This window comes from Sphaerulina musiva, assembly GCF_000320565.1.
Source record: "Sphaerulina musiva SO2202 unplaced genomic scaffold SEPMUscaffold_1, whole genome shotgun sequence".
Lineage (NCBI taxonomy): Eukaryota > Fungi > Ascomycota > Dothideomycetes > Mycosphaerellales > Mycosphaerellaceae > Sphaerulina > Sphaerulina musiva.
The window spans coordinates 3,212,890-3,238,875 of record NW_016017383.1 but is presented as its reverse complement, the minus strand read 5'-3'; the positions used below and the strand labels follow the sequence as shown (position 1 = coordinate 3,238,875).

At 53.8% G+C, this 25,986-nt stretch overlaps 12 protein-coding genes across 12 annotated transcripts; 7 read left to right on the top strand and 5 right to left on the bottom strand.

Annotated features, from left to right (window-relative positions):
* The first annotated feature begins 67 nt into the window (after positions 1-67).
* On the top strand, positions 68-2,072 carry SEPMUDRAFT_146391 (uncharacterized protein). The gene has a single exon (XM_016903625.1). The coding sequence runs from the start codon at positions 111-113 to the stop codon at positions 2,025-2,027; it is 1,917 nt and encodes a 638-aa protein (XP_016765461.1). The 5' UTR covers positions 68-110; the 3' UTR covers positions 2,028-2,072.
* Positions 2,073-2,462: 390 nt separating this feature from the next.
* On the top strand, positions 2,463-3,601 carry SEPMUDRAFT_146390 (peroxiredoxin-2D). The gene is made up of 6 exons (XM_016903624.1): positions 2,463-2,581; positions 2,673-2,689; positions 2,774-2,891; positions 2,978-3,086; positions 3,184-3,363; positions 3,481-3,601. Exons 1-6 carry the CDS (start codon positions 2,532-2,534, stop codon positions 3,514-3,516), a joined length of 510 nt encoding a protein of 169 aa, XP_016765460.1. The 5' UTR covers positions 2,463-2,531; the 3' UTR covers positions 3,517-3,601.
* Positions 3,602-4,012: 411 nt separating this feature from the next.
* Positions 4,013-5,914, top strand: SEPMUDRAFT_146389 (FAD/NAD(P)-binding domain-containing protein). Its single transcript, XM_016903623.1, has 3 exons — positions 4,013-4,110; positions 4,181-5,235; positions 5,432-5,914. The coding sequence occupies exons 1-3, from the start codon at positions 4,031-4,033 to the stop codon at positions 5,776-5,778; spliced, it is 1,482 nt and encodes a 493-aa protein (XP_016765459.1). The 5' UTR covers positions 4,013-4,030; the 3' UTR covers positions 5,779-5,914.
* Positions 5,915-5,997: 83 nt separating this feature from the next.
* Positions 5,998-7,767, top strand: SEPMUDRAFT_146388 (uncharacterized protein). The gene is made up of 6 exons (XM_016903622.1): positions 5,998-6,262; positions 6,347-6,381; positions 6,487-6,624; positions 6,691-6,736; positions 6,810-7,357; positions 7,505-7,767. Exons 1-6 carry the CDS (start codon positions 6,102-6,104, stop codon positions 7,537-7,539), a joined length of 963 nt encoding a protein of 320 aa, XP_016765458.1. The 5' UTR covers positions 5,998-6,101; the 3' UTR covers positions 7,540-7,767.
* A 124-nt stretch (positions 7,768-7,891) lies between these two features.
* Positions 7,892-9,283, bottom strand: SEPMUDRAFT_130104 (uncharacterized protein). Its single transcript, XM_016902335.1, has one exon. It carries the CDS (start codon positions 9,198-9,200, stop codon positions 8,049-8,051), a length of 1,152 nt encoding a protein of 383 aa, XP_016765457.1. The 5' UTR covers positions 9,201-9,283; the 3' UTR covers positions 7,892-8,048.
* Positions 9,284-9,407: 124 nt separating this feature from the next.
* On the bottom strand, positions 9,408-12,993 carry SEPMUDRAFT_146386 (uncharacterized protein). The gene is made up of 3 exons (XM_016903621.1): positions 12,569-12,993; positions 11,194-12,493; positions 9,408-11,126 (listed from the first exon to the last, which is right to left on the bottom strand). The coding sequence occupies exons 2-3, from the start codon at positions 11,379-11,381 to the stop codon at positions 9,752-9,754; spliced, it is 1,563 nt and encodes a 520-aa protein (XP_016765456.1). The 5' UTR covers positions 11,382-12,493; positions 12,569-12,993; the 3' UTR covers positions 9,408-9,751.
* Positions 12,994-14,175: 1,182 nt separating this feature from the next.
* Positions 14,176-15,029, top strand: SEPMUDRAFT_146385 (uncharacterized protein). Its single transcript, XM_016903620.1, has one exon. It carries the CDS (start codon positions 14,209-14,211, stop codon positions 14,938-14,940), a length of 732 nt encoding a protein of 243 aa, XP_016765455.1. The 5' UTR covers positions 14,176-14,208; the 3' UTR covers positions 14,941-15,029.
* Positions 15,030-15,205: 176 nt separating this feature from the next.
* SEPMUDRAFT_104602 (uncharacterized protein) lies at positions 15,206-15,942 on the bottom strand (the record flags this gene model as incomplete). The annotated part of the gene is made up of 4 exons (XM_016900545.1): positions 15,206-15,346; positions 15,424-15,636; positions 15,735-15,785; positions 15,865-15,942. The coding sequence occupies 4 exons, from the start codon at positions 15,940-15,942 to the stop codon at positions 15,206-15,208; spliced, it is 483 nt and encodes a 160-aa protein (XP_016765454.1).
* An 886-nt stretch (positions 15,943-16,828) lies between these two features.
* SEPMUDRAFT_146384 (citrate synthase) lies at positions 16,829-18,522 on the bottom strand. Its single transcript, XM_016903619.1, has 2 exons — positions 18,342-18,522; positions 16,829-18,260 (listed from the first exon to the last, which is right to left on the bottom strand). The coding sequence occupies exons 1-2, from the start codon at positions 18,387-18,389 to the stop codon at positions 16,887-16,889; spliced, it is 1,422 nt and encodes a 473-aa protein (XP_016765453.1). The 5' UTR covers positions 18,390-18,522; the 3' UTR covers positions 16,829-16,886.
* A 170-nt stretch (positions 18,523-18,692) lies between these two features.
* SEPMUDRAFT_122732 (mitochondrial 2-methylisocitrate lyase) lies at positions 18,693-20,825 on the top strand. Its single transcript, XM_016901796.1, has one exon. It carries the CDS (start codon positions 18,941-18,943, stop codon positions 20,621-20,623), a length of 1,683 nt encoding a protein of 560 aa, XP_016765452.1. The 5' UTR covers positions 18,693-18,940; the 3' UTR covers positions 20,624-20,825.
* A 79-nt stretch (positions 20,826-20,904) lies between these two features.
* SEPMUDRAFT_146382 (secretory pathway Sec39) lies at positions 20,905-24,426 on the top strand. Its single transcript, XM_016903618.1, has 6 exons — positions 20,905-21,636; positions 21,716-21,917; positions 21,988-22,712; positions 22,903-23,062; positions 23,113-23,461; positions 23,509-24,426. Exons 1-6 carry the CDS (start codon positions 21,003-21,005, stop codon positions 24,310-24,312), a joined length of 2,874 nt encoding a protein of 957 aa, XP_016765451.1. The 5' UTR covers positions 20,905-21,002; the 3' UTR covers positions 24,313-24,426.
* Positions 24,427-24,536: 110 nt separating this feature from the next.
* Positions 24,537-25,938, bottom strand: SEPMUDRAFT_146381 (uncharacterized protein). The gene has a single exon (XM_016903617.1). The coding sequence runs from the start codon at positions 25,905-25,907 to the stop codon at positions 24,846-24,848; it is 1,062 nt and encodes a 353-aa protein (XP_016765450.1). The 5' UTR covers positions 25,908-25,938; the 3' UTR covers positions 24,537-24,845.
* Between the last annotated feature and the right edge of the window lie 48 nt (positions 25,939-25,986).

Here is a 25,986-nt window from a genome sequence, read left to right as displayed (position 1 = left end):
GACGTCAGAGTATATATACGCGTCTCCCCCTTCCACTTCCATGTCGCCACCAGTCGCGTCGTCTCCAGTCAACAACAACTTCCGCATTCTCGAGCGCTGCAGTGCCCAGAATGCCCACAACTGCCCACGATCGACTGTGCAGCGCCCCAAAGCAGCGTGAATTTCCGCTACGACGCAAATACACGCGCAAGCCATCGACAGCGACTGCGCGCCCGCTATCCTTGCGGCGTGAACAGACATTGACCCAGGCCAACTTTGTCCTCTCGTCCTCTGCCCGGAGCCGTGGCACAACCGACGATTCATATCAGGAGGATGATGGAGACTATCTTGAGAGCCGTCCCCGGAAGAAGGCGAAGAGGAGGAGAACGGAGAGATCGGCATCACAGACCACTGTCACGCAGAACTGGCGCAACTACAGGGAAATATACGGAGAGTGTGATCACAGTCGGGTTGACGGAGGCGATGATAGCCACAAAGCCGATGATACGACAGACTCGGATGGCGCTTTGGTGAGTGCGGAGGAGTATAATCACGATTTGTCGCAAAGCAGCTCCACGGTCAAGATGAGTGCGCTGAACCACGGGACATTTGACTATGCGGAGCATCTACTCTCGATTGCGAGCTCAGCACGTTATCCGACGGCTCTGAACTCGGCGTCCTCTGAGGTTGGCAGCGCGAGTACGAGACCAACATCTGCCGGTTCTGACATGGCCTTCGTGACACCTCGAAAGCCTCGCAGAACAGTTGTGCCGTCTTCGGAAACGCCATCGACTCTGTATCTTTCCCGACAGACATCTTATACCGACCTCGTCTGCCAATCATCACCGCTCACAGAACGGAGTACCAATACTGCATCTGCCAAGCAGCGTGATCCTCTCCCGGCGGCGAAAGGCCGCTGTCAGACTCCAGAAAACCTCGAGACTCTTGGCCTGGAGGTGGAAGGCGATGGTGTGCATGAAGCTGCAAGGAATTCTGACCGCACCTTGCAACGAGCTACAACCATTCAGGATTCTGACGATGATAACATTGATATCCACGATTTTGAGTCCCCCAGCGCGGAAGACGCACATAGAGAGCGACCAAAAAACGTGCCCATTTCGAGACCAATGCCACACTTGAGGTGGGCTACCACGATACAGGAGTCTCAAGCTGGTTCAGAAGCCGAAGAATTAGCGGCTGGAAGCCAGCAGGATGATTATGACCCCATATTCCAACAGACCTTCGATCCTGTGATGACAGCGCTAGATCGGGATGCTGCAAGATTTGGGAGAAGTGATACGCAGTTCACTGCCTTGCCAGAAGCTGCAAGTGCATTACTAGCCGACGTGAGCGGAAAGACCTTTCATACTACGACGAAGGCACCCAAAGCCCTTGCTAGTCAAAACGCACATTCTACGGCGTCTACTCAATCCGAGGATAGCCAGTTGCGAGAGACTTCTCCTGGGCTGAAGGGTGGGTCGAAAATGAGAACCATGGAGCCTGCCGGGAATGCCACCTTGTCCCGCGGCCTGGAGTTGGGGACTGGTCGGGCTTGGAAGACTCGGCGTAGAGGACAAACAGCTCGATGGCTGTCTGGAGGCGATTGCATAGAACCGGAAGAAGACTCGACGGAATCAGCCATCAAGCACGAGGGGGCGGGTGATGATGTCTATGTCCCTCCAAACTCAAGGGCACTTGATCAGGATGGCGATGGTTTTATTGCAGGTTCTCCCACGTCTAGTCTCCATTCGCAAGTCTCTCTGGAGGCAGAACAGTTTATGGAGGAAACTGATCGAATTCCGCAAAGCCAAATCAGTACCGTGATGCCCACGCAACTCAGTCGTCCCGGCTCTCCCCATGGCCATCAGCCTGCGCCCCAACAGTCGGTATCGACTATAGCCACCGACATGCCGAGCAGTTCTCCGTTTCCTCTACCACCGCGCACATCAAGTGAATATGGACTAGGGGTAGCAACACAGGATTTCAGCTTGCCACCGCCTCCTCAGTTGTCGTCGCCCGTCATGAAGAGCCTAGAGAACTCAATGTGAGCAGTCTTGTCGAACGACATGCTCGTCCAGAGAAGCTATATAGATTAATGACACTTGATCATCTCTTGAGTTTTACGCTCTACTGTACACCCAGCTGCTTCTTGACTTGCAATATTGGGCGGGGAAATGTTTCACTTGAGTACATATTCGATTCACGGGCAGACGCCGCGGACCTCTGATCTTCGGCAATTCATGAACAGTAAGTAAGGCATCACGTCAGCGGGGTGCAGCTGCAAATGCACTAGGTACATGGACCTTATGAAGTTGTGAATGAGCCGACCTTCCGACCTGAACCCAAGATGAAAGATCGGCAGCTCTCGTAAGGTACATGTACCGGTAGGAGGTAGGTACCTCCTATTGTACAAGATTTTGTGCTGTGCTTTGGAGTCACTACCTTACCTCCTACTTACTTACACCTTTGTCAAATCTCCATCCATCTTATCTGTCCAGCCATAAATACATAAGGTACTACGTATATCTTACACTTCCACACCGACAGCCACAATGCCCGCTCTTCAGAAAGGAGATAAATTCCCGGATGGAGTCCAGTTCGAGTCAGTAAATGCCGATTTCCCAATTCTCTCTCCTTTTTGTGTTGTTCTTCTTCTCGAGAGTTGATGACTGATACCTATCTTATTTTGACAGATGGGCACCCATCACAGGTCTGCAACCCCCCCTCTCCGGCTGTCCAAGCTGGAAAACCGCTTTTGACTTATGTACTGACGTGGGCCGCGATCTCTACACAGATCCCTCACCAACAGCGTGCGGGATGCCGCAGACGTATGATGCGTCCAAGGAATTTGCTGGAAAAAAGGTCGTGATCGTGTCGGTTCCGGGAGCTTTCACGCCAGGCTGTCAGGCATAGTAAGGTCTTCATCGCAACGCCCCCTCAAATGGAGGGCTAGCCTACAGCTGTTCATTACATATGTGTACTGATGCTACCTTGTTAGTCATCTGCCTCCATATCTCGAGAAGATCAAGGAGCTGGAGAGCAAGGGCGTGGATTTGGTAGTGGTTATTGCATCGAATGATGCGTGGGTCATGAGTGCTTGGGGAAAGGTATGATGGATAATGCATCATCATCATGATCATCTCCTCCACCCTGCCGGAACTGAGCTGACAAGAAGAATCCTCTTTTTTTTCCTTGGGCATGCAGGTCAATGGAGCCAAGGAGGATACCAAAGTGTTGTTCATGAGCGACACCAAAACCTTCTTCTCCAAGAATTACGGATGGAGCGCGGGCATGGGCGATCGAAATGGCCGATGGGTCATGGTCATTGAGCGAGATGGAACCGTCAGCGTTGCCGATGTAGAGGAGAATGGACGACAGGTCACGGTAAGTCTTCATCCATCTCTACCTATCTCGACACGACATCTCTCCCCAACTTCATCGTCGTCGCCACGGCGACGGCTGAAAAAAATCGTTTATTGACACACTCCCTCCCATGATTAGGTCTCGGGCGCCGATGCTGTCCTGAGCAAGCTATGATGAGTGGGTAGAGTGGGACAGGTGTGCATGTAGGTACATATGTACTTTGTCGATGGATATTCTCAATTCAACAGGAAAATTGTGCATTGGTATTTGGTAAGGTAGTAGAATATTTCCGTCCACATTCGACCCGCGCTTTCATGGAGTATCAAGGCAGGAGATACAGAGACGTGTGTCGCTCTCTCGCGCTCGCAGATGACCCAGTGAAGGGAGTCTGGCAATAGACGCGACACCAAGGGGTAGTGATGGTGCTTTGCCTGTGAGCGCGATGAAGAGAGAAGAGAAGAAAGAGAGGAGAGACATCCATAGAAGATGGAAGATGCTCTGTCTTCGGCAGAATTTGGGGTCTTGGCAGAAATTCTCTCTCTCTTTCTCTCGCGTGTACCCGAACTCTTCGATACATAGTACATGTACCTGACACTCTCATCATCCACCATGTGATGACCCAGCCACGAAGGTAACCCACCACTCTACTCCACTCACCTCACCGCACCGCATCGCACTCCACCTTACCATGCAGACCGACTCCCTCGCAGACTCGGAGTGGGACGTGGTCATTGAAGGCACGGGCTTCCCGCAGTCGCTCCTCGCGCTGTACGTGCCTCCAGCTTCTCGTGTGGCATACATGCCTTAGCCGGCTGACGCGCAAGGCTGCCGTACATAGCGCACTGTCGCGCTCGGGCAAGAAGATTTTGCACATCGATGACAACGACTTCTACGGCGGTAACGAGGCGTCCTTGGGGCTGGTCGAAGCCGAAGAGTGGGCGATCAAGTATGCAGGCGCTCGCTCCAGCACTTCCCCCTTCGGCCATGCCACGGTGAAAAGGGCGCAAGAGACGGGACAGGTCACTCTGGGAAGACCACGAGCGTACGAGTTGTCGCTGGCTCCGCAGCTCCTGTACAGCCGTAGCTCGCTGTTTGACTTGGTCGTGTCGTCGCAAACACACAATCAGCTCGATTTCCAGGCAGTCGGCTCCTGGTTCGTCGCCGATGCTGCGTCTGATGTCTTGCTCGCTGTTCCTAGTAGTCGAGAAGCCATCTTTCAAGACGAAAAGATCGATATGCGGGCAAAGCGCTCGCTCATGAAGTTACTGCGTTCTCTCGTTGCCGAAGAGCCTAGCGACGATTGGCAGACAGCCTCGGCCACGAAGTTCACGAGCTACCTGGAGCAGACTTTTGGCGTGCCGTCGGCGCTGCATGCGTCGCTTCTGGCACTGACTATGAGTTCTCAACCGTCACAGGCTATCAGTGCCGGCTATGCGATACCAAGGATTACTCGTCACCTACGCAGTATTGGCGTTCACGCTCCCGGATGTCCAGCATTACTGCAACGGTATGGTGGTCTCGCAGAAATCGTTCAGGTGGCTTGTCGCGCCAATGCTGTAGGTGGCGGGACATATGTTCTCGGAAAGGGGATCTCTAATGTACAGGATGCTGCTGGGAGCCAATTGAATGTTGAGCTAACTGGAGGTGATCGTATTACTACCTCTTGGCTTGTAGGCACCGAAGCTGCAACATCATCGAATGACGTGGCTCAAGTGGTCTGTCGAAGCATATCCATCATTGGATCGCCATTGACCGCACTGTTCCAACCACAGGTAGCAGGAGCTGTCACTCCGGCCGGCGCAGTCATTGTGATACCTGGAGAAGACGAATCAGACCCACCCGTACACGTGTTTGCCCATTCGAGTGACACGGGCGAATGTCCATCTGGTCAAAGTACGTATGCCCCCATCTCTCAGCATACAAACCCTTTGCCCCCAAGACATGATGATCACATACACATACTTATCTACATTGCCTGAATCGCATTGACGAAACAAAAATTTCTGATTAACCTGGGTCCACGAGTTCGACTGTCTTGCAACATGCCGCAGATGCCTCATCTTGGACAACGGCTAACGTAATTTCTTAGGCATTCTGTATGCATCTGTTGCGTTAGATCATACCTCCGGGCTTAGTCGTCTCGAGGGTGCTGTGCAAAAGGTCCTGCGAAGCGTAAGTGCTGGCGAAAGTCCTCCCCTCTTGTGGTCTCTGCAGTACCAGCAACAGTTCGCCTCTTCCCGAGAAGCGACGGACCAAACACAACGAATACTCAAACTGGGCGCCATGTCGTCGGAGCTCGTTCTTGACGAGAGTATTTTCGAAGATGTGAAGGCCGCTTGGATGAGGATTGCGCAGCCCGAAGATGCCGACGATTTCATGAAATTCGCAGCAAGGGATGGTACCACGGCTGATGAGGACGAGGAGGAGAGTGCGTAGTAGCCACTGCTGTCATATACCTAGGTGCCTAGTTTTGAGAACAGATTCCATGAGCCCGTTGCCTGCACATTCGAATAGTACCTCCTGAGTCCTATTGATTGTAAAGTAGATATGCTGCCTTGGCACGCTATTCCATATAAAGACTCCCCGCTCTTTCTCTTGGCACGGGTGAGTGACTTTCGCTACTGTAGACCTTGTTTGCTTGTCTCAACGCTCTCACCCTCTCACACCGACTTGACCATTCCGCAACCAGACCCCCCGTCAGTCAGCCAGTTACAGCCGGTCAGCCATCAAGCCGGGCGAAGTGATATAATAACCCGAAAATGCCCAGCAAAAAGGACGACACTGAGCAGCATCGAGCCGAGATCGAGCAATGGACGCAAGATGGCCAAAATTGCGAACAAATCGCTGCTGCGTTGAAGGCGAGAGGCGTTGACATTTCCGCCAAGACGATCAGTCGACATCGTGTCGCTTGGGGCATTCGGTATCTTATTCTCCTCCGTGTGATATACATATATATGCCAGCCACGACAATGGGGCCATTAATGGGTTTCTAATGAATCTGTAGCCAGCGAGCTGAGCCCAAAACCAAAGGACGAAAATGTATATTCATCCCTCTCTCCCTCTCCCTCTCCCTCTTTCTCTTCTCTGGAGCGGGACATGCACGCCCCTAGCATCGCGCGCAATTATGCTCACCTGTCGCTACAGATCCGGGCCGCAGAAGAGCTGCGCCGCCGCAGCAGCCATCCAAGCATGGGCTGCAGGAGGCGAGGAAGGCAGACATCATTGCCCGTACTCAGCGGGGCGAGACTGCAGAGCAGATTTCTGATGCGTTTGCAGCACAAGGTAGGTGATTGAGAGGACTGTTTTTCATTCACTTGTGCACACTGACAACTAGGTGCCTATCACTAGGAACTCCACTGTCCAAAAGCACATTGATTCGATTACAAACATTCTGGTACGTCGTTGGCAGGCTCTCGCATCACACCATTTAAAAAAAAGGGGGGAGGGGGGCTGATCCGGCTTCTCAGGGGCTTGATACCGTATGATCCTGCTCGTGCTCGAGGAAAACTGTCTGATGCTCAAAAGACCAAACGCACCACACGTGAAGCTGCGCCCAAGATCAGCAGAAAACCACGCAAGTCCACCACCGTAATATCGGCACCAGCAAATCCTGCCGAAGTGCAGCATTACCCGACAACTTGCGCTTTCGGCCCCGTCAAGGGGGGGACGACTACTACTACCACTACCTTTATAGGTACTACTACATCAGAAAACCCTTACGAAGATGAACCAGCTCCCCCCTTCGACGATGAGAGCCACATGGCATCCTCGCCGCTACCACCACCACAAACACCACCAACCGAGCACGCGGAGCAGCCCTCGGTCCACCACGCGGTCGATATCATGTCGGCGGAAATGCTGGTAGACCTGGCAACTTCTACGCTGGCAGCTGCGAATCGAGTCAAAGAGCTCTATGTCGCACAACAGTCGCAGCGTCCTGTGCTGGGCATGACGACCATTCCCACTGCGGAGGACATTGCCTTGGCGAAACAAAAGGTTCGAGAGGCTGCTGCAGGTACGTTACTGTCTTGTTTTGTCTTGTCTTGTCTGTCATTACAGATGGCAAGAGGGAAAAAAGGAAAGAGAGTCGTCTATGTGCTTTCTTTTTCCAGAAAGCGTAACCTACCGTTTTGAGACATTCGACTAATATGGATATTTGTAGTCATGCACGACCTGGCCACTCCAAACGACACATAAAAGCGGGACTGATGAAGAAAAGAAAGAAAAGAAAAGAAAAGAAAAGAAGACATGAACCAGCTGCGCTGCGCCGTCTGGGGGCTCTCGTGGAGAAGGGCACAATGCTGCTGCTGCTGTACTGTTGGGCAGAGACATGACATTACATGCAATTTCGAGAGTAGAAGCCCCATGAACAAAGCCCCATGAACAAACACCTCAAGATTACATGTACGTTTGATAAGTCAGTACCTCCTATCTGCTGCTAGCAGGTGAAGATTACATGTAGATATCACTGAGGCCTGCATGGATATTTTGAACAAACAAACAACGTGGAAACATGGCCTCGGCGACCTATATGTTATAAGGTCGTAGTGTACATTCTGGGGAACCCTACCTAGCAGCAACCAACGTCTAGCCTCTCCTCTCCATACATAGGTAATGCAGTTGGTCATTCCTCCTGCAGTAAGGTACCGTACTGTTGATCTCTCTTTCTTTCTGTCTTGATTTCATTTCATTTCATCCCATTGCATTCAATGAGGCACCCCTCCCCCTTGTTTCCCATTATTCAGATACGTATTCGCCAATTGTGCCAACAACGGCTTCGCCACCGGCGCCACCTTTTGCCAATTCTTCTGACTCTTCTGCATGAGATTGTCCACATCGATTCCTCCATGCTTTCCCCCCGAGCGTGACTTGCCGCCGCTGCCGCGATGGTGATGATGGCCATTATTACGATAATCGTCATAGTAATCGTCGTCGTCAGCATATCGATCTCGCCTGCTATGTCCTCCTCCGTCTCGTCTACTACTACGATCGTCATGGTGCTTCTTCGCAGGACGTCTGGCATCTCGTCCATCAGTGCGATATCCTCGGTCATATGCGTGGTCGTCTTTGGCGACGCGGCGTGGTCGGTCGGTGCCGTAACCATCTTCGTGGCGACGCCTGTCTCTGTCTTCTCGGCGGCGACGAGGTGGTGGAGCGTAGTCATCACTGTCTCCACCATCATCCTGTACAGCAGGAGCTGCGCGACGACTACTACGATGCCGAGGCGAGTCTGTATAGGAGTCCTTGCGACGTGGTGGGGGATCCCCATCGCGTGCCTTGGAGCGGTGAGGAGGTGGGAAGTCGTCATGTTCGTCTCGGGATCGGTGGTGGCTTCTGCTGCTCTTTCGTGCTACAGGTTCTTCAACCTCTGGCTGCTGCTCATCGTCATCATAGGGACTTCTGCCGCCCCGGCGTGGTCTACGGTGCGTCGGTCGTGCGTCGTCGCGATCAACAGCCTCAGGATCACGAACGGGTGGAGCAGCGCTGTGATGAGAGCCATGCGAGTCTTCTCCACCACCACCACCACGATGTCGACGAGCACTGGTGGTATATTCCCTCCTGTCCTCACCGATCGGCGGCGGCGGAATGTCTGATGATCCTACATGTGTCCTCGGCGACGATCGATCGTCTCGAGGTCTCCGCCGCGGCACGTAGTCGTCGTCTGCATCGTCGTCGCTTGCGTCGTAGGCATCTTTTCTCCTGTGCCGGGGAATCGTTCGTGGTTCATCGTATGCCGGGGCCCGTGACTTTGTCGATGGTCGACGATAGATGCCTTCGTCTGCGTAGTCCGGAGGGTAGTGATCGTGGCGGTGGTCCTTTGACCTCGAGACGGGCGGGTCGTCGGGATAGCCGGGCATGTTCACGGCAGCTCAGTCTCCAAGCGGGGTGTGTCTAACAAGCAACACAGATACTACCAGAAGCCAGTAGAAGGAGAGAGAATGTGTGTGGAAGATGGACTACACTTCTTCCCTTTCTCATATAAAGCATGTGAGACGCGATACCTACCTACCTACTTATACTGGTTGCTGCAGCTTGACGTCGTCCAGTACTCGCCACCGCTCCAGCAGCAGCAGCAGCAGCATCAGCAGCAAGCAGCAGAAACACCCGGCATCGCATCAAACAACAACACATGCGCCATATGTGGGTGAATGGTCAGGTCAGCTCGGGCCGGCTCTCACTTACTCCCAGTGACTGGAACCACCTGGCACCTTTCGCAAGTGACAGCTGCTGCCGGTGCCTGCAGCCTTTTAGACGCTCCACCCGGAGTTGCACCACAGGACTCGCACGAACACCGCTAGTTCGTTACACCTCCGCTCCCGGTCATGCTGCAAAACCCTCGAGTGCATCATTGTGCATACCAGCAGTCATACCAGCGGTGAACGAGTAACTCTACCCTTCCCGTACACTGTCACTTCTTTGCATACGTCATGTTCCCCGTACATGTCTCCTCATCACGCGCGAATGGCTCTGGCCTCCATTCGGCATGAGAATGGCTACCAAACTCAGCCAGCAAGACATGGTTCCTTGACGAGAGTGGTGGAGAAGCTGCCTCTGGGCGAACAGGCTCCGCTACGGCGCTGAACAGCGATGGCCCCTGAGACTGGGGGCGCTTTTGCGGACCCAGCACGTCCTCCTGATGCATCTGAGCACTGCCATCGAGATGGACGTCGCCACTGTATTGCCATCCAGGCTGCGCAGAAGGAAATGCAACATATCGAGGGGCATGTCTCCCAAGGGCTGCTCGCTTGTATTCTATCGGCAACGGCACATATTGGGATGGTTGAGGGGTCGCTTTGATGTCTCCGGAGGCATTCGTGCCAAAGGTTGCGAGGGAAGAGTGTGTGATCCTGCATGCACGATCCGAGACTGGTGGTGCGGATGCAGTCTCTTGCGCAAGCCTTGCAGGACCAATGGCATTCTTCAAGGAGGCCCTGAGTTGTGCAATGACTTCTCCCTGTTCCTCAGATACCTTCGACTCGTTTGCGAGATTGATCTCCAAAGCTGCAAGCTCACAGCTGACCCGTTCAAGCTCGTCGTGCATGCCCCCCCTCAGCATTACACTTTGAGCAATGGCTTGCTCCTGATGAGTGACGATTGCATCCTTAGACTCGCAGAGCATTCTCAACATGAGTATCTCGCTGTTCTTGGTCTTGACGATCTGATCCATGTGATCTTGAATGTAGCTCTGCTGCACGTTCCAATTTGCGGACGCCCATGATTGCAAGGCTACATCTTTGGATCGACAAGCTCTTTGTGCTTCGATAAGGTCAGCTCGCTTCACAGCCAGAAGGTCGGAGTATGCTATGAGTCTGTTTTCGCAGTGGGAAAGCCTTCCCTGCAGCCCTGCGAGTTGACGATCCTTACAGATTGATGCTTCCTCGCTGCATCTAAGTCGCTCATGTGTAGTTCGCATGAGATCTTCGAGACGAGCAATCTCCTTATCCCTAAACGCCACCCGTTGTCGAGCAGAAATCTCGTGGTCTACACACCTGGTGTTGCAGTACTGTTCAGCACGATCGAAGGATGCATCGAGCTCACTAGGTTTGGGGCGGATGTGGTCATGCACCAAATTTGAGCATGGAGCCGCTTCGTTCGGAAAGCAAGCACGGGAACTGAGGTCTTCTGCCCAAGCAGACGAAACTCCATGATCGTGTCGAGGAGACTCAGCAGCTTCTGTTGTACTGCCAGGTGGAGTGCGCGGGCCTAAAGACACGTTCTGTTCCAGGTCGCTACCTCGGGGGTCAGGACGGAGCCACTCGGATCGCAGGGAATTGACCAGCGACCTGGAAGAGGACGGAAATCAGCACACATGGAAGAGCAGCCGGCAAGCCCCTTCGGGATTCCGCATACCATGAAAGCGGCATCGGGGGCGCCGAGCCTGTGTGAGAGCGAGAGTCCTGCACCATGTTGGTGTGTCCATGTCTTCTCAGGTTCTTGTCGCCGTCGTTATCTGCAGCCGCTTTCGAGAGCTGGTAGGCCATGTCATCGACGCGCAGCTTGAGCTGGACTAGCTCTCGCTGGAAAGTGCGCTCATCCATGTTGGCTTGCTTGCTTGTGCACTACTGTATTGGGCCAGAATCGTGTGGTATACTGTCGTGTCGTGTCGTGTCGTGTCGCCAGCGACAGTACCTAACGCAGGAGGTGTTGCTGGGGGAAACGTGAATCGAAATCGCTGGGCGGCGAAAGAGAGCGTCCGGATGTTCGCCCCACTCTTCAAGGCGTACAGCGAGGCAGTGTGGTAACACGACATCCATCACACGGCGCCGAACACTAGAACTCGATCAGTTCGTAAGGTACCTACCTGGTAGATGAACGTTTTCTCGTCCAGCTCGGAGCACACCACGGTTTCAAAAGCAGACTGTGGTAAGTAGGTAGGTAATACGTCTTTGATTCTGAGAGATCCTCAAGTGTCATTCTGAGAAGCTGCGGTGGCAGCTTCAGAGCTCCACGCTGCGCATGCTGGGTATCTGAGCTAGTCCTTCCGAGACTCACGTGCCGTGGGCAGTGAGCGTTATATGCATTAAAAGTCATTCCAATCCCCCCGGGCGGCCACTTGCTTCACGCCCCTCATTGTGCCAGACCTGCCAGCTATCATACGCCTGATTCGCCTGTGCTATGCTATCCATGTGTCGTCGAGAGAGAGAAAAGCCGTGAACTAATCGTTGCAAGAAGCCGAGTGGCTGCCTTAAGCAGTGAACTTGGCCTTGGCGCGACTGCTACCAGCATGGGCAGAGTCAGCGTGGCCCGAGAATTCAACACTCTCATTAGGACCGAGCCCGAGCACTTCCTTGAAGCGTGCGCCGATGCTGACGAGACGCTTGCGGCCCTCGTCGCGGTCGGCACTCTCGTCTTTCCGGCCCTTGGGGGGCTGACCAGCGGTTCTTGTCCAGAGGCCAACACGCCAGAACGCCTTGCGGATGTTGACGACAACACCCATGACCTCACTGTCGTTCTCGTCCTCTAGCATCTCGCCGATGGCGGCGAGCATGATGTTCAACCAGGTCTCGTCATTGGCCTTGCTGCCCTTGAACGTGTATGCCCAGCGACCACCGTACTTATTCTGTGGGTCCTCCCACTCTGGACGCACACCTTGTTTGAAAAGGTGGTAGTCAGACTTTTGCGCCAGCTCCGAGGCAGGTGTGATGTTGTTCTAGACGCAAAACCCGTGTTAGCACCTGCACTGACACCAATCACGACCCGGAGCAAGGAAAGTGCCATGACTTACGTAGATTCCCCAGAACTCCTCGACGCTGTTGAAGCTGATGACCTCCTTGAGCAGCTCGTTCCAGTCCTGCTTGCCACTCGGAGGCTTGGTGAACCACAGGGTCCAGGTGTGCTGAAGAGCGTGCTTGACGTTGAAGTTTTGCGGATCGTCGAAGACGGTCACAATCTTCTCGCTGTCGCCGTTCGCGCCGTTGGTCGCATCAGTGAGACCGCCCTCTGGTGAGATGGGAATGGTGTCAAGCGGAACGGGCTCGGACGAGGTGGTTGCTGCGTTTGAAGCGACTTCTGCCATGTTGAACGAGAGCGGCAAGGGTATGGTAGAAGGGGAATGGCAGCGCAGCAGCGGCGACGTTGGAAGAATCCAGATACGATGGAGACGGCGGCGGTGGCTGGAGGAGAGGCGCGGTCCTGTCGATCGGTCAAGTGTTGTTGATGTAAGTAGGGTAAGGCAAAGGAAGTTGGGAAGAACTTCGAATAAAGTCCAGTCGGCGCGTGAAAGAAGGTTCAGGCACAAACCGTCCGCTAGGCTCTAGGCAGAACTAACTTTTCTAGAACGGGTAGGTACCGGAATAGGTACATTGCCTTACCTAAGTATTCGCGAATATCTACCTCACCTACCTCTAGGTCCTAAGCTCTTTCCCTCAGATTGACAGTGATAGATACTTCACTTCACTTCACTCCACCGTCAATGATGCACTGTGGGCCTATACCATGAACTAGTCAAACAGACTTGCGCTGTCCCGAGAAGATCCGATGACGGCTTCGCCCGTCGATGAGGAACACGAGCGCGATGGCCGCTTCTACGGCCCGGACGTCAACTGGAGAAGGTACACCAGCGACGAGCGTGACTTGGCCGCCTCGTTGGACCAAATCGAAAACGACGACCTGAGTGCACATCTCTACAACACCCATAGGATCAAGCATCGTCAGAGGTATCGCGACAGCTCCACCATCAGAACTTGGCAGAGCAAGCAGAGTTGGCTGGCGCACGGCCAGGCTGCTTTTTCTCCAGACCGCGCCTGGAGTGCGTGGCCACTCGAATCCGCTGATGTGCCGAGACGTGATGAGAAGTGGGGAGTGTCTGCCGCTGTTGAGGACAATGAGTGTGAGACGTATCGACGGCCCGAGGTATGGAGGCCCAGCGTAGATCTGCAGGACTGCGTGCAAGCTGAGATATTGCGTCAAGCAAAAGAACGCTTTTACCAACGCAAATGCTTGGGAGCAAGATCGCACCCAATCGTAACGGATAGCGCATCAGATCCACGCTCAAGCGCTATGAGCCATGATGAAGACTCAGACGCTTCAAGTCTGATGTCCGAGGCCGATGCACAGCCATCCGCATCGACAAAACGAGACGGCGAAGAACACACTGGTGGCGACACGAGCGATCGGGAAGCTTCGACCCGCTTCACAGCCGACGAAGAAGTCGCTGGAGCCCTCGTTCAGACCACTGTGAGTCATATCATGTCCAAGCTTGATGATATCTTACTAGGGCTTCATCGCAGCCGCCGTGGGCATTACGGAGATCGATCTCGGTCTCGCACTGGGTCTCCAGCGTCCCGCTCTACCAGTCATGTGGCAAGGAAGCCGGTGGAATCAAGCTCGCCATCGAAGCAAAAAGCACAAAGTCCGCGAAGCGCAATGCAAGAGCAGGTCCCTTCGGCGCCAGACGTATTCCCCGAGCAAATTGATGGCCGCACTCCTCCTCCACGAGATCATCCTCAGCGGCAGGAGCTCGGCACTCGAGACTGGAGCGAAGTGCTGGGTGTTGCTGCTCTCGTAGGATGTGATCAATCTATAGTCGCACGGGCGGCTGGTCGCTGTGCTGCATTATTTGACGAAAGCATGACATTCCGAACCATGCCGGACGCGTCGGCAGGTGAGGCAAGAGAATATTATTCTCAACAATATCGAAACGGACTTGGCGCAGTAAGCTCGTCTGATGGAATAAAGAAGGATGTGCTTACACTAGATGCGAACATACATGGTCATTACTGTCCACATGCTTCTTGTGCTCGACATCGTGAACCATTTCTTCAACGGTGGCGACTCAGAGAGCATCTCAAGCGGAAGCACGAGCAAATAGATTTCGGCAACTACGACATGGTGGGTAAAGCAGGGCAACATGTCAATCCCGGGGACCCATCGAATATCTTGGTAGATAACAAGGACCAGCTCGCGGAGAATCTGCAGGAGTGCGCACTGTTGCCATCAGTTGAAACTGTCGAGAATGAAGAGTATCTCCAGCCCGTGCTTATCAACATAGGTCGATCCAAGGATCGGAAGGTGCGTCGAACACCCAGTAGGGAGCATCTGAGAAGGACAAGCGTAGTGCAAGATGGTGCCACGGGGGACAAAGAGATTGTCGACTAGGAGTGCTTCTCTCATATCTACGTACGAGAAAATAGTCGAGAGCCCTGCGCTTCAATGGCACAAGCATGAAGAGAATTCAGAAGGTCAACCATTTCAGGACCCAACGTCGTGTAGCATAAGCCTTTCTCTGTCCACTATAAGCACCGTCTTCCCCAGCACGAGCGGCACCAAGCCGCAAGTATCCTGAGGAGGAGTCTCTACCTAGGCACCTGAGACGATAGAAGCATGAGTCTGCGAACCATTCACCCATGTCCAAGCAGGTCCATCAATTCAAGCCACCATTCTCCTCATCCTCGTCACCATCCTCAACCTTCTCAGCCTTGATAGCTTTGGCACTGTCGTCCACCTCATCCTTAACAGCAAGAGCCTTGGAAGCACCGCCCTTTGCTTTCTTAGCTCTCGATTTCTGCAATCATCATCGTCAGTCCCATTCTCGCGTACACAATAGAGGATTAAATGATAACGAGCTTCAAAAAAACCGACCTTAGGTGGAGGCTTCGCATCTTCATCATCATCATCATGATGGTCATCGGCTGCGCTCGCAGGTTTGCGACCTCGCTTCTTTCCCGTCGTAGCCTTGGACTTTGGAGTAGAAGAGGCTGCGGCGGCTGAGCCTTCGTCGTCATTGTCGCCATCGTTCGCTGAAGCGACCCGTTGAGCAAGCTTTTTCTTGATGCGACCCCAGGCATTGGCTGCCTGGATAGTTGTGGCGGTCAGCGAATGCAGATATATCGTCGAACCCGCCGTGAGGGGAGGAGAAGGGGGGTGGAAATGGAAATGTGCTTGCTGCTTACCGATCGCTCGTTGGACATGCCCATCAGACCGGCTAGTTTCTGCCAGTTGACCTGCGGATATCATAATGTTTTAGCGCCAGCGAAGAGGCTTTTTGTTATAGAGGGGCCTCCTCCTGGGTGGAAAGGTTACCTTTGGCTCGTCATCGAAACACTGCCACGCGAACGCCATCATGTCCTTCTCTCTTTCGGTGAAGGTATCGGCCGCCATCTGTTAGAGAGAGGTCAGTTCGCGAAGCAGAGAAAAATCTTTCGGGGACTTTGGGAGAGCTTGACGGACCTTTGATCAGATGTGTTCCGTGTTGTGATGGATATGTTATGGTATGTTGGACGGATGTTTTGGTGGTAAACAGAGAACGTTGTGGATGGGGGTGTGCAGTGCAAAGCGGTGTTGATTGTTTATATCTGAAAGAGCTCCCCCGAATGAGCATGAGGTGGTCTCTTAGCAACCGTTTCTAGGTCCGAAAGCTCACTTGGAAGGAGTCCACTTCACTTCATGAAATACTTCGCATAGTCTCAGATGACTTTCTATATGCGGTTTCAGCTCGTATGAAGTACAAGTGCAGCTATCGATCATCGGTGTCGGCGGCCATGACGCGATGCTTCGCTCAGGGGCGTGAATTGCTCACGATGAGAATTGGTTTTTTAGGAGATTTTTCTTCACGGCCTAGCAATAGGTCTCCGCTCTGTTACGAGTACCAGCTGCACCTATATCCGATGGAGACAGAGACAGAGGCTGCTTCTATCGCCTTTGCGCCCTTGGGAGATGTACCCAACACTCTACGAACGACGAGAGAAAGGGTTCGGGCAATTGTTTGAGAGACTTTGTTTCCTTTGGGACTCGCGGGACGACCGGTCGTTCAGACTGCAGCACGTGAATGTCGATAGCTTTGTCACCCTACTCAGATAGTCAATTTTAGGCATCAGCATCAAACTATCCAAGGTCACTGGCCTTCTAGGACCAGAACCATGCTCGGCCAATCAAAGCCGAATGGGGTGGAGTCTACGAGATTTCAGCAACCTCACATTCGTTAGTCCTGAAGGATGGAGCAAGAAGAAAGGGCCTGCAGCTGTAGGTGGAAATCATACCACCACGTGCGAGATTTCAGGAGAGTCGTATTCTAGTCATTAAGGTCTACTTCTCTGGTGTCAAATCTATGACTCTGCAAGCTTGAGCAATCCCTTGAGATCGATTGACTTCGGTCGCTCAATTGGCAGACCGAGCGCACGATCCCAAATGAGCTGTGCAAGGGGTCCCAACCCTCTGCTAACGCCAAAAGTGGCAGTGTAGTATAACGTGTTGTGGAAGCCGTAGTGGTGGAACAAGACACCAGAACTGCTGTCAACGTTGGGGAAGGGGTTCTTGGTCTTGCCATGCTCTGTCAGAATGCCAGGCGCAATCTCGCTGTTCTTCTTGACAAGCTGGAAAACTGGATCCTCCGCAATCTCTTTACGAGATGATGCGAAATCCATCAGAGCCTCAAAGCGTGGGTCAGGCTTGCGGAGGACGGCGTGACCATAGCCTGGTACTACGCGACCAGACTTCAATGTCGACCACAGGTAGTCTTTTACATCTTGGTCTGAGAAGCTGGTGCCAATGTGGTCTTTCATTTGCAGAATCCAGCGCAAAACTTCCTGGGCGGCGAGGCCATGCAGTGGCCCAGCAAGACCTTGGAGACCGGCGGAGTAGGCAAGGTAAGGGTCAGATAGTGCGGAGCCAACCAAGTGAGTTGCGTGGGCGGACACGTTGCCGCCCTCGTGGTCACCGTGAAGGGCGAGATATAGACGAAGCAGATCCTGGAAATTCTCGTTCTCAGAACCTCCCTTGCCTAGCATAGCAGCAAAGTTGTAGGACCAATCCTGATTTAGGTCAACCTCAGCGGGAAGAGCACCTCCACCACAGTATGCATTCTGGTGGATCTTGGCAGCAATCGTGGGTAACTTTGCAAGCAGGTTGATGCTGTCGTCAAAGGTTGGCTCCCAGTAGTCAGCCTTGCTGATGCCGCGCTCATACGCCTTGGCAAAGACTGATTCGTATTGCATGGCAGAAACGGCACATGCGAACTGGGTCATCGGGTGGAGGTCCTTGGGGAAGTTGTCTAACATCTCATTGACAAACGCCGGAAGTTGTGCCTTTTCGGCGAGCTCTTTGCTGAAAGCACGCACTTGGTTGGTGCTCGGGACCTGACCGGTGAGCAGCAGCCAGAACATCGCCTCTGGAAGCATCTCAGTGCCCGAAGTGCCTTTGGGCAGCTCCTGCTGGCAGTCCTTGATGGTCTTGCCATGGAAGCGGATGCCCTCGTTCGCATCCAGCACAGAGCCCTCCCACACCATGGCCTTGAGGCCACGCATGCCTCCAATCGTGTTCTCAATCTTGACCTCGCCAATCGTTTTCGAGGCGTGAGCCTTGACCTTCTTCAGCAGCTCACGTTTCTCGGGAATAGCATTGCGGAGCGTCTCTTTGAGGTCTGGTTCCGCGGTGGCATAGCTGCGAGAGGCATTGCACACGACCGGCGCGCTGTGTACCAGCTGTGCGTACACAATACGTTCAGCATGTTATTCTCGTGCGCTTCCTCAGACTGCGGGTGGGCGGGCAGGCAGCCTACCTACCTTGGAGGCTCGTAGAGCTCGAGCTGCAGTTCGTGACGACAAAGCCATATTTCGTAGAACAGACTGCGGAGCGGTAGTCGTCGTCGTCGTAGTGGTGGCGGTGGAGGAGGAGGAGGAGAAGGTGGTGGTGGTGATGGAGGTGGTTGTCTTGATCTGGTCGGCTCAGAACGACCATAAAATTATTCCTGCACACCATTGACCTATACCTACTACATAATAGTCGAGCAAGCTTGCTGGTGATGATAGCCGAGGTTCCTTGGAGCTCTGCGACATCGGCGCGGCAATATGGGAAACATATCGAGCAGCTAGCCGTAAGGTATGCCGGTATTTGACTTTCATCAGTCTCCAACTGTCAACACAAGATACTCGCCGAACGGAGGACTTTTCCAAGTTGCGAATACCATTGCAGATACCATGGACAGATAGCCTACTCGCACACAAGTTCGTCCGTTTGTTTTGACCCCCATTGAGCATCCGGCAGGCAGAAGACAGCCATGTTTCGCACAGCATCTCGCGCTCTCCGACACCAGCGGCGGTGTTTCTATGAGCCAGCAGTGTCGTCCATAGTGCCGCGGACATTTTCCTACAGAGCTGTATACATGGCCTCCTCCCTGGCAACGGTGACTCCGCCTCTTCCTGGAACACACCCAGCAGATGCTTTCCAGCTTGCCAAGGAGTCCGCGAAACCGGACTTGGAGCAGCAACTTTTCGACGAGCAAGTCAAGCAGGTCAAGGAATGGTGGGCTAGTCCCCGTTACAAGGGCATCAAGCGCCCATACACGCCCGAGGATGTGGTGAGCAAGCGAGGGACCTTGCAACAAGTGTACCCATCCAGCTTGACCGCAAGAAAGCTATTCAATCTGCTCGAGGAGCGTGCGGCAGAGGGCAAGCCTGTGCATACTATGGGGGCCATTGATCCGATTCAGATGACACAACAAGCACCGCACCAAGAGATTCTTTATGTGTCTGGGTGGGCTTGCTCGTCGGTGCTGACCTCGACCAATGAAGTGAGTCCTGACTTTGGCGACTATCCGTACAACACGGTCCCCAATCAGGTCCAGAGATTGTTCAAGGCGCAACAACTACACGATCGAAGACATTACGATGAAAGGATGAAGCTCAGTGCCGAGGAGCGTAGATCGAAGCCATATATTGACTACCTTCGGCCAATTGTTGCAGATGGCGACACTGGCCATGGAGGATTGAGTGCAGTGTTGAAGCTTGCCAAGCTGTTTGCAGAGAACGGCGCAGCAGCTGTGCACTTCGAAGACCAGCTTCACGGGGGCAAGAAGTGCGGACACCTTGCTGGCAAAGTACTTGTGCCCTTTGGAGACCACATTAACAGGCTTGTTGCAACGCGATTTCAGTGGGACCTCATGGGCTGCGAGAATCTGGTCATTGCTCGCACGGACAGCGAGAGTGGCAAGCTGATCTCTTCTGCGATTGACACGAGAGATCACGAGTTCATCCTTGGCGTGACCGAGGACGTGGAGCCTCTTGCCGATACCCTGCAGAGTATGGAGATGGAGGGCGCTTCTGGTCCAGAGATTGATCGCTTCGAGGCCGAGTGGGTGAAGAAGCACAAGCTTGTCACGTTCGATGAGGCAGCAGCGACCCACATCAAGGCATCAGGTCAGGACGTGGACGCATATCTCAAGCAGACGCAAGCGAATAGAAACATGCCTCTACATAAGCGCAGGCAAGCAGCCGCCGCAGTGGCCGGATCGCCAGTCGTCTTCAACTGGGATATTCCTCGAACTCGCGAAGGTTTCTACCATTACAAAGCTGGCCTGGCAGCAGCCACCAAGCGGGCGATCGCATTTGGACCATATGCGGATCTGCTGTGGCTCGAGACCAAAGATCCGAGCGTGGCGGAGGCGGCGAGCTTTGCCAAAGAAATTCGACAAGCTCTTCCTGGGAAAAAGTTGGTGTATAATCTTTCCCCCAGTTTCAATTGGTCCGCCCACGGCTTCACCGATGCACAGCTGAAGAGCTTCATCTGGGACCTTGCCGAGCATGGATTCGTTCTGCAGCTCATTTCACTTGCCGGGCTGCACAGTACGGCAACGATTACGAACGAGCTGGCCAAGGCGTACAAGACTGAAGGCATGAAGGCGTATGTCGAGACTGTGCAGCGGCGGGAGAAGGAGACTGGCTGCGACGTGCTTACTCACCAGAAGTGGTCCGGTGCCACCTACATGGACGGCATCATTGGCGCCATACAAGCAGGGAGCAGCGGGTCTCGGAGTATGGGCGAGGGGAATACGGAGGGCCAGTTCTGAACACATACTGCAGCACGTAAATGTGATCGAGATGCCATGTACTGAGGGTTGCATGAGATATACGGAACTTGACTTGGCTGCAGTACCTGATAGGTACGGTATGTACTTATATGTAGATGTATGTTACCTACATGTACCTTACCGTACTACCTCCTATGGTATATGTAATGTATATGGCGGTTTCGGAACTCTGTAGTTCGACGTCATCCGGAAAATATATGTCCATGTACATGTACCTGAATTAATTACGACCACCTCCTACATACGGTATAGCCGTATAGCAACTGTCAACAGCAGGGACAACTTCCATGTGAGTCCCATCGGCCTCTCCAACCACGACTACACACATGTCAATACTGCTGCCGCTCGCAACAGCACCATGGACCCGTGCCAGAGCCTGACGGCGGCACAATGCGTGTTGCTGGCGGTGCACTTCGCGTCCGAATCCAACATCGAAGCGCTGCACTCCTTCACGCCCGCTCGAACGGACGCACTCGACCGGGAGTTGGTGCTGCGCATCGTCCTGACCTTCGTGCCCGAGAGCCTCGATCCCCGCCGGTACACGCGATATGTCGAGGAGGTCGCCTCCCAGCTGTACCTGGACCACGAGGACATCGACGTCGACGTGGCCCCGGTGCGCGACCTCAGCGACGACGAGGCCCAGAAGCGGGTGCGGGCGCTGTGCATGCTGTCCATCGACCACCTTCCATCGCCGTATGCGCCGCAAGACTTACTCACACGTTTTGTGTATCACCGCGCCCACCGCATCGACCAAGAGACCGGACTGCTACACCTCACGAGGGCTCTTGTCGAGCCATTCCTGCCTCGGAACGACTTCATTCGCACGTGGTATATTGGCGCGTGTGTGCCGCTGCTGCGTCTGCCTGAATACTACCCGGAAGACGACTCGCTCGCCATATCGCTCAGCGACTTCGAGCAGCTGCACGGAAGACAGGGCGTCGATATGCTGCTGAGCAAGAGCGGCAGAAACACTGTCGCAAGAGACATCAAGGGCAAGCAAGCACTCAGCATCAACTGCAGATCACAATGTGCCGGATACAATCGCTGACGTGCATGTCCACTGCTTCTTAGAACTCGTCGGGCCCTGGCAGTATGGTCACACGACTCGCAAGCATAGGCAGCTCAATTACGGACAGCACGAAAAGAACCGCGCCATTCGCAACGGTGATACCCCGAGCGACGATGCCACCGAGGCCATGTCCAAGATCTCGCTTGATGGCATCAAAGCAGATGACCAGGCCACCGGCCACTGCTGGGAACATGTTTTCGGCTGGTAAGCAATCACTCGACATGACCCACATCGTATCAGAGGCAGTTGCTGACTTGTGTCCGCTTCCGTTCAGGCTCGTGACCCATGCTGCACTCGACCTTGGGCTCGTCGCCCGTGCAATTGACGATTGGGACGGGCCTAGAGATATCGACCTGGGAGGAGTCGAACGGCAGGGCATTTCTTATATGGACGAGGAGCTTGAGAAGAAGCTTGAACTGCAATACGCTCAAGCGGCCTTTGCAAGCTGCTATGTGGCGGAAGCGGACACCGAGGCAACTGTGCAAGAGGCGCATTCAATACTCGCACGGTTGGCGGAGCTGCTCGATTTCATCCCTCCACCAGATCTCGCAACCAGTGTGGACGCGTTGCCCAAAATTGAGCGGCACACGACCAAGCTCGACGACGATTCTCACACAGTTGCCGACCTGCTTCCCGATGCGTTACTGAAGCAAGAGCATCCGCTTACTACTCCTCGTATCGAAACATTCATGCTGCTACAGATGATGGTCTATTCTGCATATCAATTTTCTGGTCTGCAACACCCGCTCTCGCTAGTCAATGTCGCGAAGCTACACTTCTATGCCACGCGGGACGAGCAACTCACTGTGCTACGAAAGATTCTCCGTGGTCTTTCGAGATCGGGCGCAAGCAAAAATGAGGCACAATGGTTAGCAGACCGCGCCAAACTCGTCTGGCTGTGGAATTGGGGCATCGAGGCAGACGCAGCCGGTGTGCTCAACAAGATTTCTCAGGCAGATTTCGAAGAAGAAATGCTGAAGGTATTTACAGAGACTAGCTGTAAGTTGTTCACGAATCTGGTTGCTGCTCAGACGCCTTCCGCATTTCATTCTACCTTTCGACTTACGTCCTATCCCAGCCCAGAAAATTGTTCATGTAGAAAAGGACGGTCTAGAGGAAGGGGAACTTCTTTTTCCTTACGTGCCCGAATCTCAATCTGGTGTCGATCGCTGACGGACTGTACCTGCAGGCTTTGGGATTATAGAAAAGCTGTACCTTAGCACTAATGCGAGTACAGCTCTACCTAGAGCCCGTACTGAAGCCGTGATTCTCAGCAAGGCACTGGAGATATACGACAGTGCGACCAATGGCAATCGTCAACGAGGCGCCATGAAGAAGGCCAACGATATGTAAGACTGCCGAGATGGCCACAACGTCTCGCGTCACTGATGATCTATAGCATTACCACGTTTCGACCTTACTTTACGGATAGCATCAAATTTCGCCAAGCTACGGCGCTGATTGCAGCCACGCACGCCTTGTCGTTCTACGCGCTCACGCTCCAGCACGGTGTGCCATTTCAGCCGGTCACGATTAGAGTCACACCAGATCCAGTGGGCCTGATCAATACAGTGCTGGAACAGAATCCAAGAAGCTACACGAAACTCGACGATCTCATCGGAATTGCACGAAACCTGGTGGCGTCTGGTCTCACGAACGAAGAATCAGGGCCCGAGGCCGAATACTCCGATGCCGAAAATTTGGTGCGGATGCAGAAAGATGCTGAACGGCGTGTCACGTTCATGGCTGTACGTTGACCACACGACTGTTGCGTGATATGGCTGACATATAGCAGATAGAAGCGGCACTCCGTGAAGAGGACTTTGAGACGGCATATTCTACTGTAGTGAATAGACTCACCCCTTCCGGAGCTGACATCGAAGCGCCAACCAGCGCGAAGCCACCTCACAAGCGACAGCGTTCAGGTCGCGCAAAAAGTAGTCTCGAAGATGATGACATCTCATGGCGTGCTGCGTTCCTTGCGGGACGCTACAGACCGACCACATCTGCTTCGCCTACAGTCAGGCGGCTCGAGCAGCGAACGGAGCTCCTGTCTCTCGCCCTGTTACTCGCTCCCACATCGGCTCTGACCGAAATCCTGGCAGCCTGGCGTCGATGCGAGGAAGAAATGATCTCGCTCCAGCTTTCTCAACAAGAAGCTGAGCGAGAATTTGACGATCGTGCCGACAAACGACTTTCTGCCAGTTCACTGCCAGGTACATTCACTGTCAGCCATGAACAGCCCGAGCTCATCCTCAACCAGAAGAGGAGAGAGATGGGTCGCATGGGGGCTGCAAGTGGGAGAGCAAACGACGAGACACCCCTGAGCATGTTTGACCTGACGCGAAATGCTGCAAAGGCTTTTAGCAAGAATGCGTTTCCTTTGGGAGGAGATGTTTCTGCCGCTAGGACCAGTGCAGAGCATAATCGGTCGTTCGAACAAAGTAATGTCGGTTTGCCAAGTGACAGCGAGCGAGTGAGAAAAAGAGACATGGTGGCGAATGCCGTCAGTGGTGGGATTGTGTCGGGGTTAGGATGGGTTCTTGGAGCCACTCCTGCCTCTGCGTCTTCACACGATGATCACGAGCAGCCTACATAGGTAGATTAGGTAGACTTGAGGAGCCTCCTCAGCTGGGCGTCAGACACATTTGAACGAGCAGAGCGAGTATAGCCGTGAAAGTGTATAGACAGCGGACAACCGTTCTTGAAGCACATTATTCTTTCAACGTGAAAAAATTAGAACACTGTTAGCATGGTCTTGCGTATATCGCATGGTGGTTGCATCAAAGCGTCAGAACAGGTTGGTAAATTGCATGTCCTGAATATGTGATCGGTAAGTTAGCCATGCACATTCGCACGGCAACCGGACGGTCGCGCCGGGATGCGCGTACCGATTGACATATCACGTCCTTCATTATTACCGTCATGCTGGCCACATCTGCCATAGCCCGGACCAGCGAGGAGTGGGAAACGCAAGAGGCTACAGCTCAGGGACCGCGGCGAACAAGATTGATAGCAGAATCTCAGGCGCGATGTGATGGTGAGAGTGCGGGCCTGTACGGCATGTGAAGCGTCGCATCTAAATGCCTGCTATCTGCGCAGGAATGGTGGATACAAGAGATTACTGCTCTTTCATATGCCGGGCAACCCAAGCACTTGGCGCAGAGTTGGCACTCCGCGTGGCAGGAAATACACTGTGAAGATTGTGGTGAATGCAACCAAGAGTCCAGTCACCTTCTCAAACCAGGTGTGAAAGTAAGCTGCGGTCATGAGCAGCATCCACCCGCTGAGCCCGGCTACCGCCAATGCTACCTTCACACCAAGTCCCAGCTCCTGTCGCTCGCCCACTGCTACACGTGAAGAATGCTCGGTCTCGATTGAAGCACTTCGGACCAGGCCATCTGCAGTCCGGATGCGCCTCTTCTCCCGCAAACCCTCGTTGTAGAGTACAGCTGGGAGGAGTTCGAGCCAAAGCATCCCACTCCCCAGAATGAGCAGGAACACGTGTCCACTGATATCGTGCCCACCTCTCCACTGGCCACCAATTGCCTTGCATGCCGCGTGTGTGAAAACATCCTTGGCGTCTCCTTGCTCCATCTTCTCTGTCAGGCCAGTGGCAAGAACCTGGCTGCATCTACCGCCCGTCCATCGGAAGCTACGATCTACAATGGCCGGTCCAAAGAACCATTGAGTGACAAACACCCAGACGGCAGTGATCGTCATGTATCGGAATATGGCCTGCACGCGTCGTTTCGTGAGTTGTAGCCGGAATGGAGGTCCGTGTGAGGAGTGGGTGAAGATGAGCGTGAAGAATGCCAGCGTGGTCCAGAACCAGCCGATCTTGACAAAGTAGACATTGAATACGTTGCTCTTTTTGGCAAAATAGCTGGGCGCGTCCTGAGGATCGTAGGATTGCGTGCTGGGGAGATAGGTGGCTTTTCTGCTCGCGGGATGGATCATGCTATACAGTGAGCCCAGGAAAAGCGTGATGGGATATAGAGCGAGGAGGGTGCCTTCGAGGGCTGTTGGCAGGAACGGCGAGCCTCGTAGAGAGTCCATACTGCCCGTAGCATCTTGAGGGCCGTTTGTGGTCGTGGTCGTGGGTGCGGGTGCGGGTGCGGGCGTGCTTATGGTGTCTGTCGTCGGTGGAATAGGCACGTCGACCTCGACCTTATGAGGCCGCCGCGTAGCCATAAGATATGGCTGTGCTCGAGCTGTAGAGCAGCAGGATCGAGGCGGTGGTGAGTGAAATGTGTTCCGACCAAATGCTGGG

Coding starts and splice junctions, on each gene's coding strand:
- SEPMUDRAFT_146391 (XM_016903625.1), top strand. CDS start 111: ATGCCCACAACTGCCCACGATCGACTGTGCAGCGCCCCAAAGCAGCGT.
- SEPMUDRAFT_146390 (XM_016903624.1), top strand. CDS start 2,532: ATGCCCGCTCTTCAGAAAGGAGATAAATTCCCGGATGGAGTCCAGTTC. Junction 2,892..2,977: donor ACGCCAGGCTGTCAGGCATA/GTAAGGTCTTCA, acceptor CTACCTTGTTAG/TCATCTGCCTCCATATCTCG. Junction 3,364..3,480: donor AGAATGGACGACAGGTCACG/GTAAGTCTTCAT, acceptor TCCCATGATTAG/GTCTCGGGCGCCGATGCTGT.
- SEPMUDRAFT_146389 (XM_016903623.1), top strand. CDS start 4,031: ATGCAGACCGACTCCCTCGCAGACTCGGAGTGGGACGTGGTCATTGAA. Junction 4,111..4,180: donor CCGCAGTCGCTCCTCGCGCT/GTACGTGCCTCC, acceptor TGCCGTACATAG/CGCACTGTCGCGCTCGGGCA. Junction 5,236..5,431: donor CGAATGTCCATCTGGTCAAA/GTACGTATGCCC, acceptor GTAATTTCTTAG/GCATTCTGTATGCATCTGTT.
- SEPMUDRAFT_146388 (XM_016903622.1), top strand. CDS start 6,102: ATGCCCAGCAAAAAGGACGACACTGAGCAGCATCGAGCCGAGATCGAG. Junction 6,382..6,486: donor CAAAACCAAAGGACGAAAAT/GTATATTCATCC, acceptor CTGTCGCTACAG/ATCCGGGCCGCAGAAGAGCT. Junction 6,625..6,690: donor TGATGCGTTTGCAGCACAAG/GTAGGTGATTGA, acceptor GCCTATCACTAG/GAACTCCACTGTCCAAAAGC.
- SEPMUDRAFT_130104 (XM_016902335.1), bottom strand. CDS start 9,200: ATGCCCGGCTATCCCGACGACCCGCCCGTCTCGAGGTCAAAGGACCAC.
- SEPMUDRAFT_146386 (XM_016903621.1), bottom strand. CDS start 11,381: ATGGATGAGCGCACTTTCCAGCGAGAGCTAGTCCAGCTCAAGCTGCGC. Junction 11,127..11,193: donor CCCCCGATGCCGCTTTCATG/GTATGCGGAATC, acceptor GTCCTCTTCCAG/GTCGCTGGTCAATTCCCTGC.
- SEPMUDRAFT_146385 (XM_016903620.1), top strand. CDS start 14,209: ATGCAAGAGCAGGTCCCTTCGGCGCCAGACGTATTCCCCGAGCAAATT.
- SEPMUDRAFT_146384 (XM_016903619.1), bottom strand. CDS start 18,389: ATGGCTTTGTCGTCACGAACTGCAGCTCGAGCTCTACGAGCCTCCAAG. Junction 18,261..18,341: donor GAGCTCTACGAGCCTCCAAG/GTAGGTAGGCTG, acceptor GTGTACGCACAG/CTGGTACACAGCGCGCCGGT.
- SEPMUDRAFT_122732 (XM_016901796.1), top strand. CDS start 18,941: ATGGCCTCCTCCCTGGCAACGGTGACTCCGCCTCTTCCTGGAACACAC.
- SEPMUDRAFT_146382 (XM_016903618.1), top strand. CDS start 21,003: ATGGACCCGTGCCAGAGCCTGACGGCGGCACAATGCGTGTTGCTGGCG. Junction 23,063..23,112: donor ATGAAGAAGGCCAACGATAT/GTAAGACTGCCG, acceptor GATGATCTATAG/CATTACCACGTTTCGACCTT. Junction 23,462..23,508: donor GGCGTGTCACGTTCATGGCT/GTACGTTGACCA, acceptor GACATATAGCAG/ATAGAAGCGGCACTCCGTGA.
- SEPMUDRAFT_146381 (XM_016903617.1), bottom strand. CDS start 25,907: ATGGCTACGCGGCGGCCTCATAAGGTCGAGGTCGACGTGCCTATTCCA.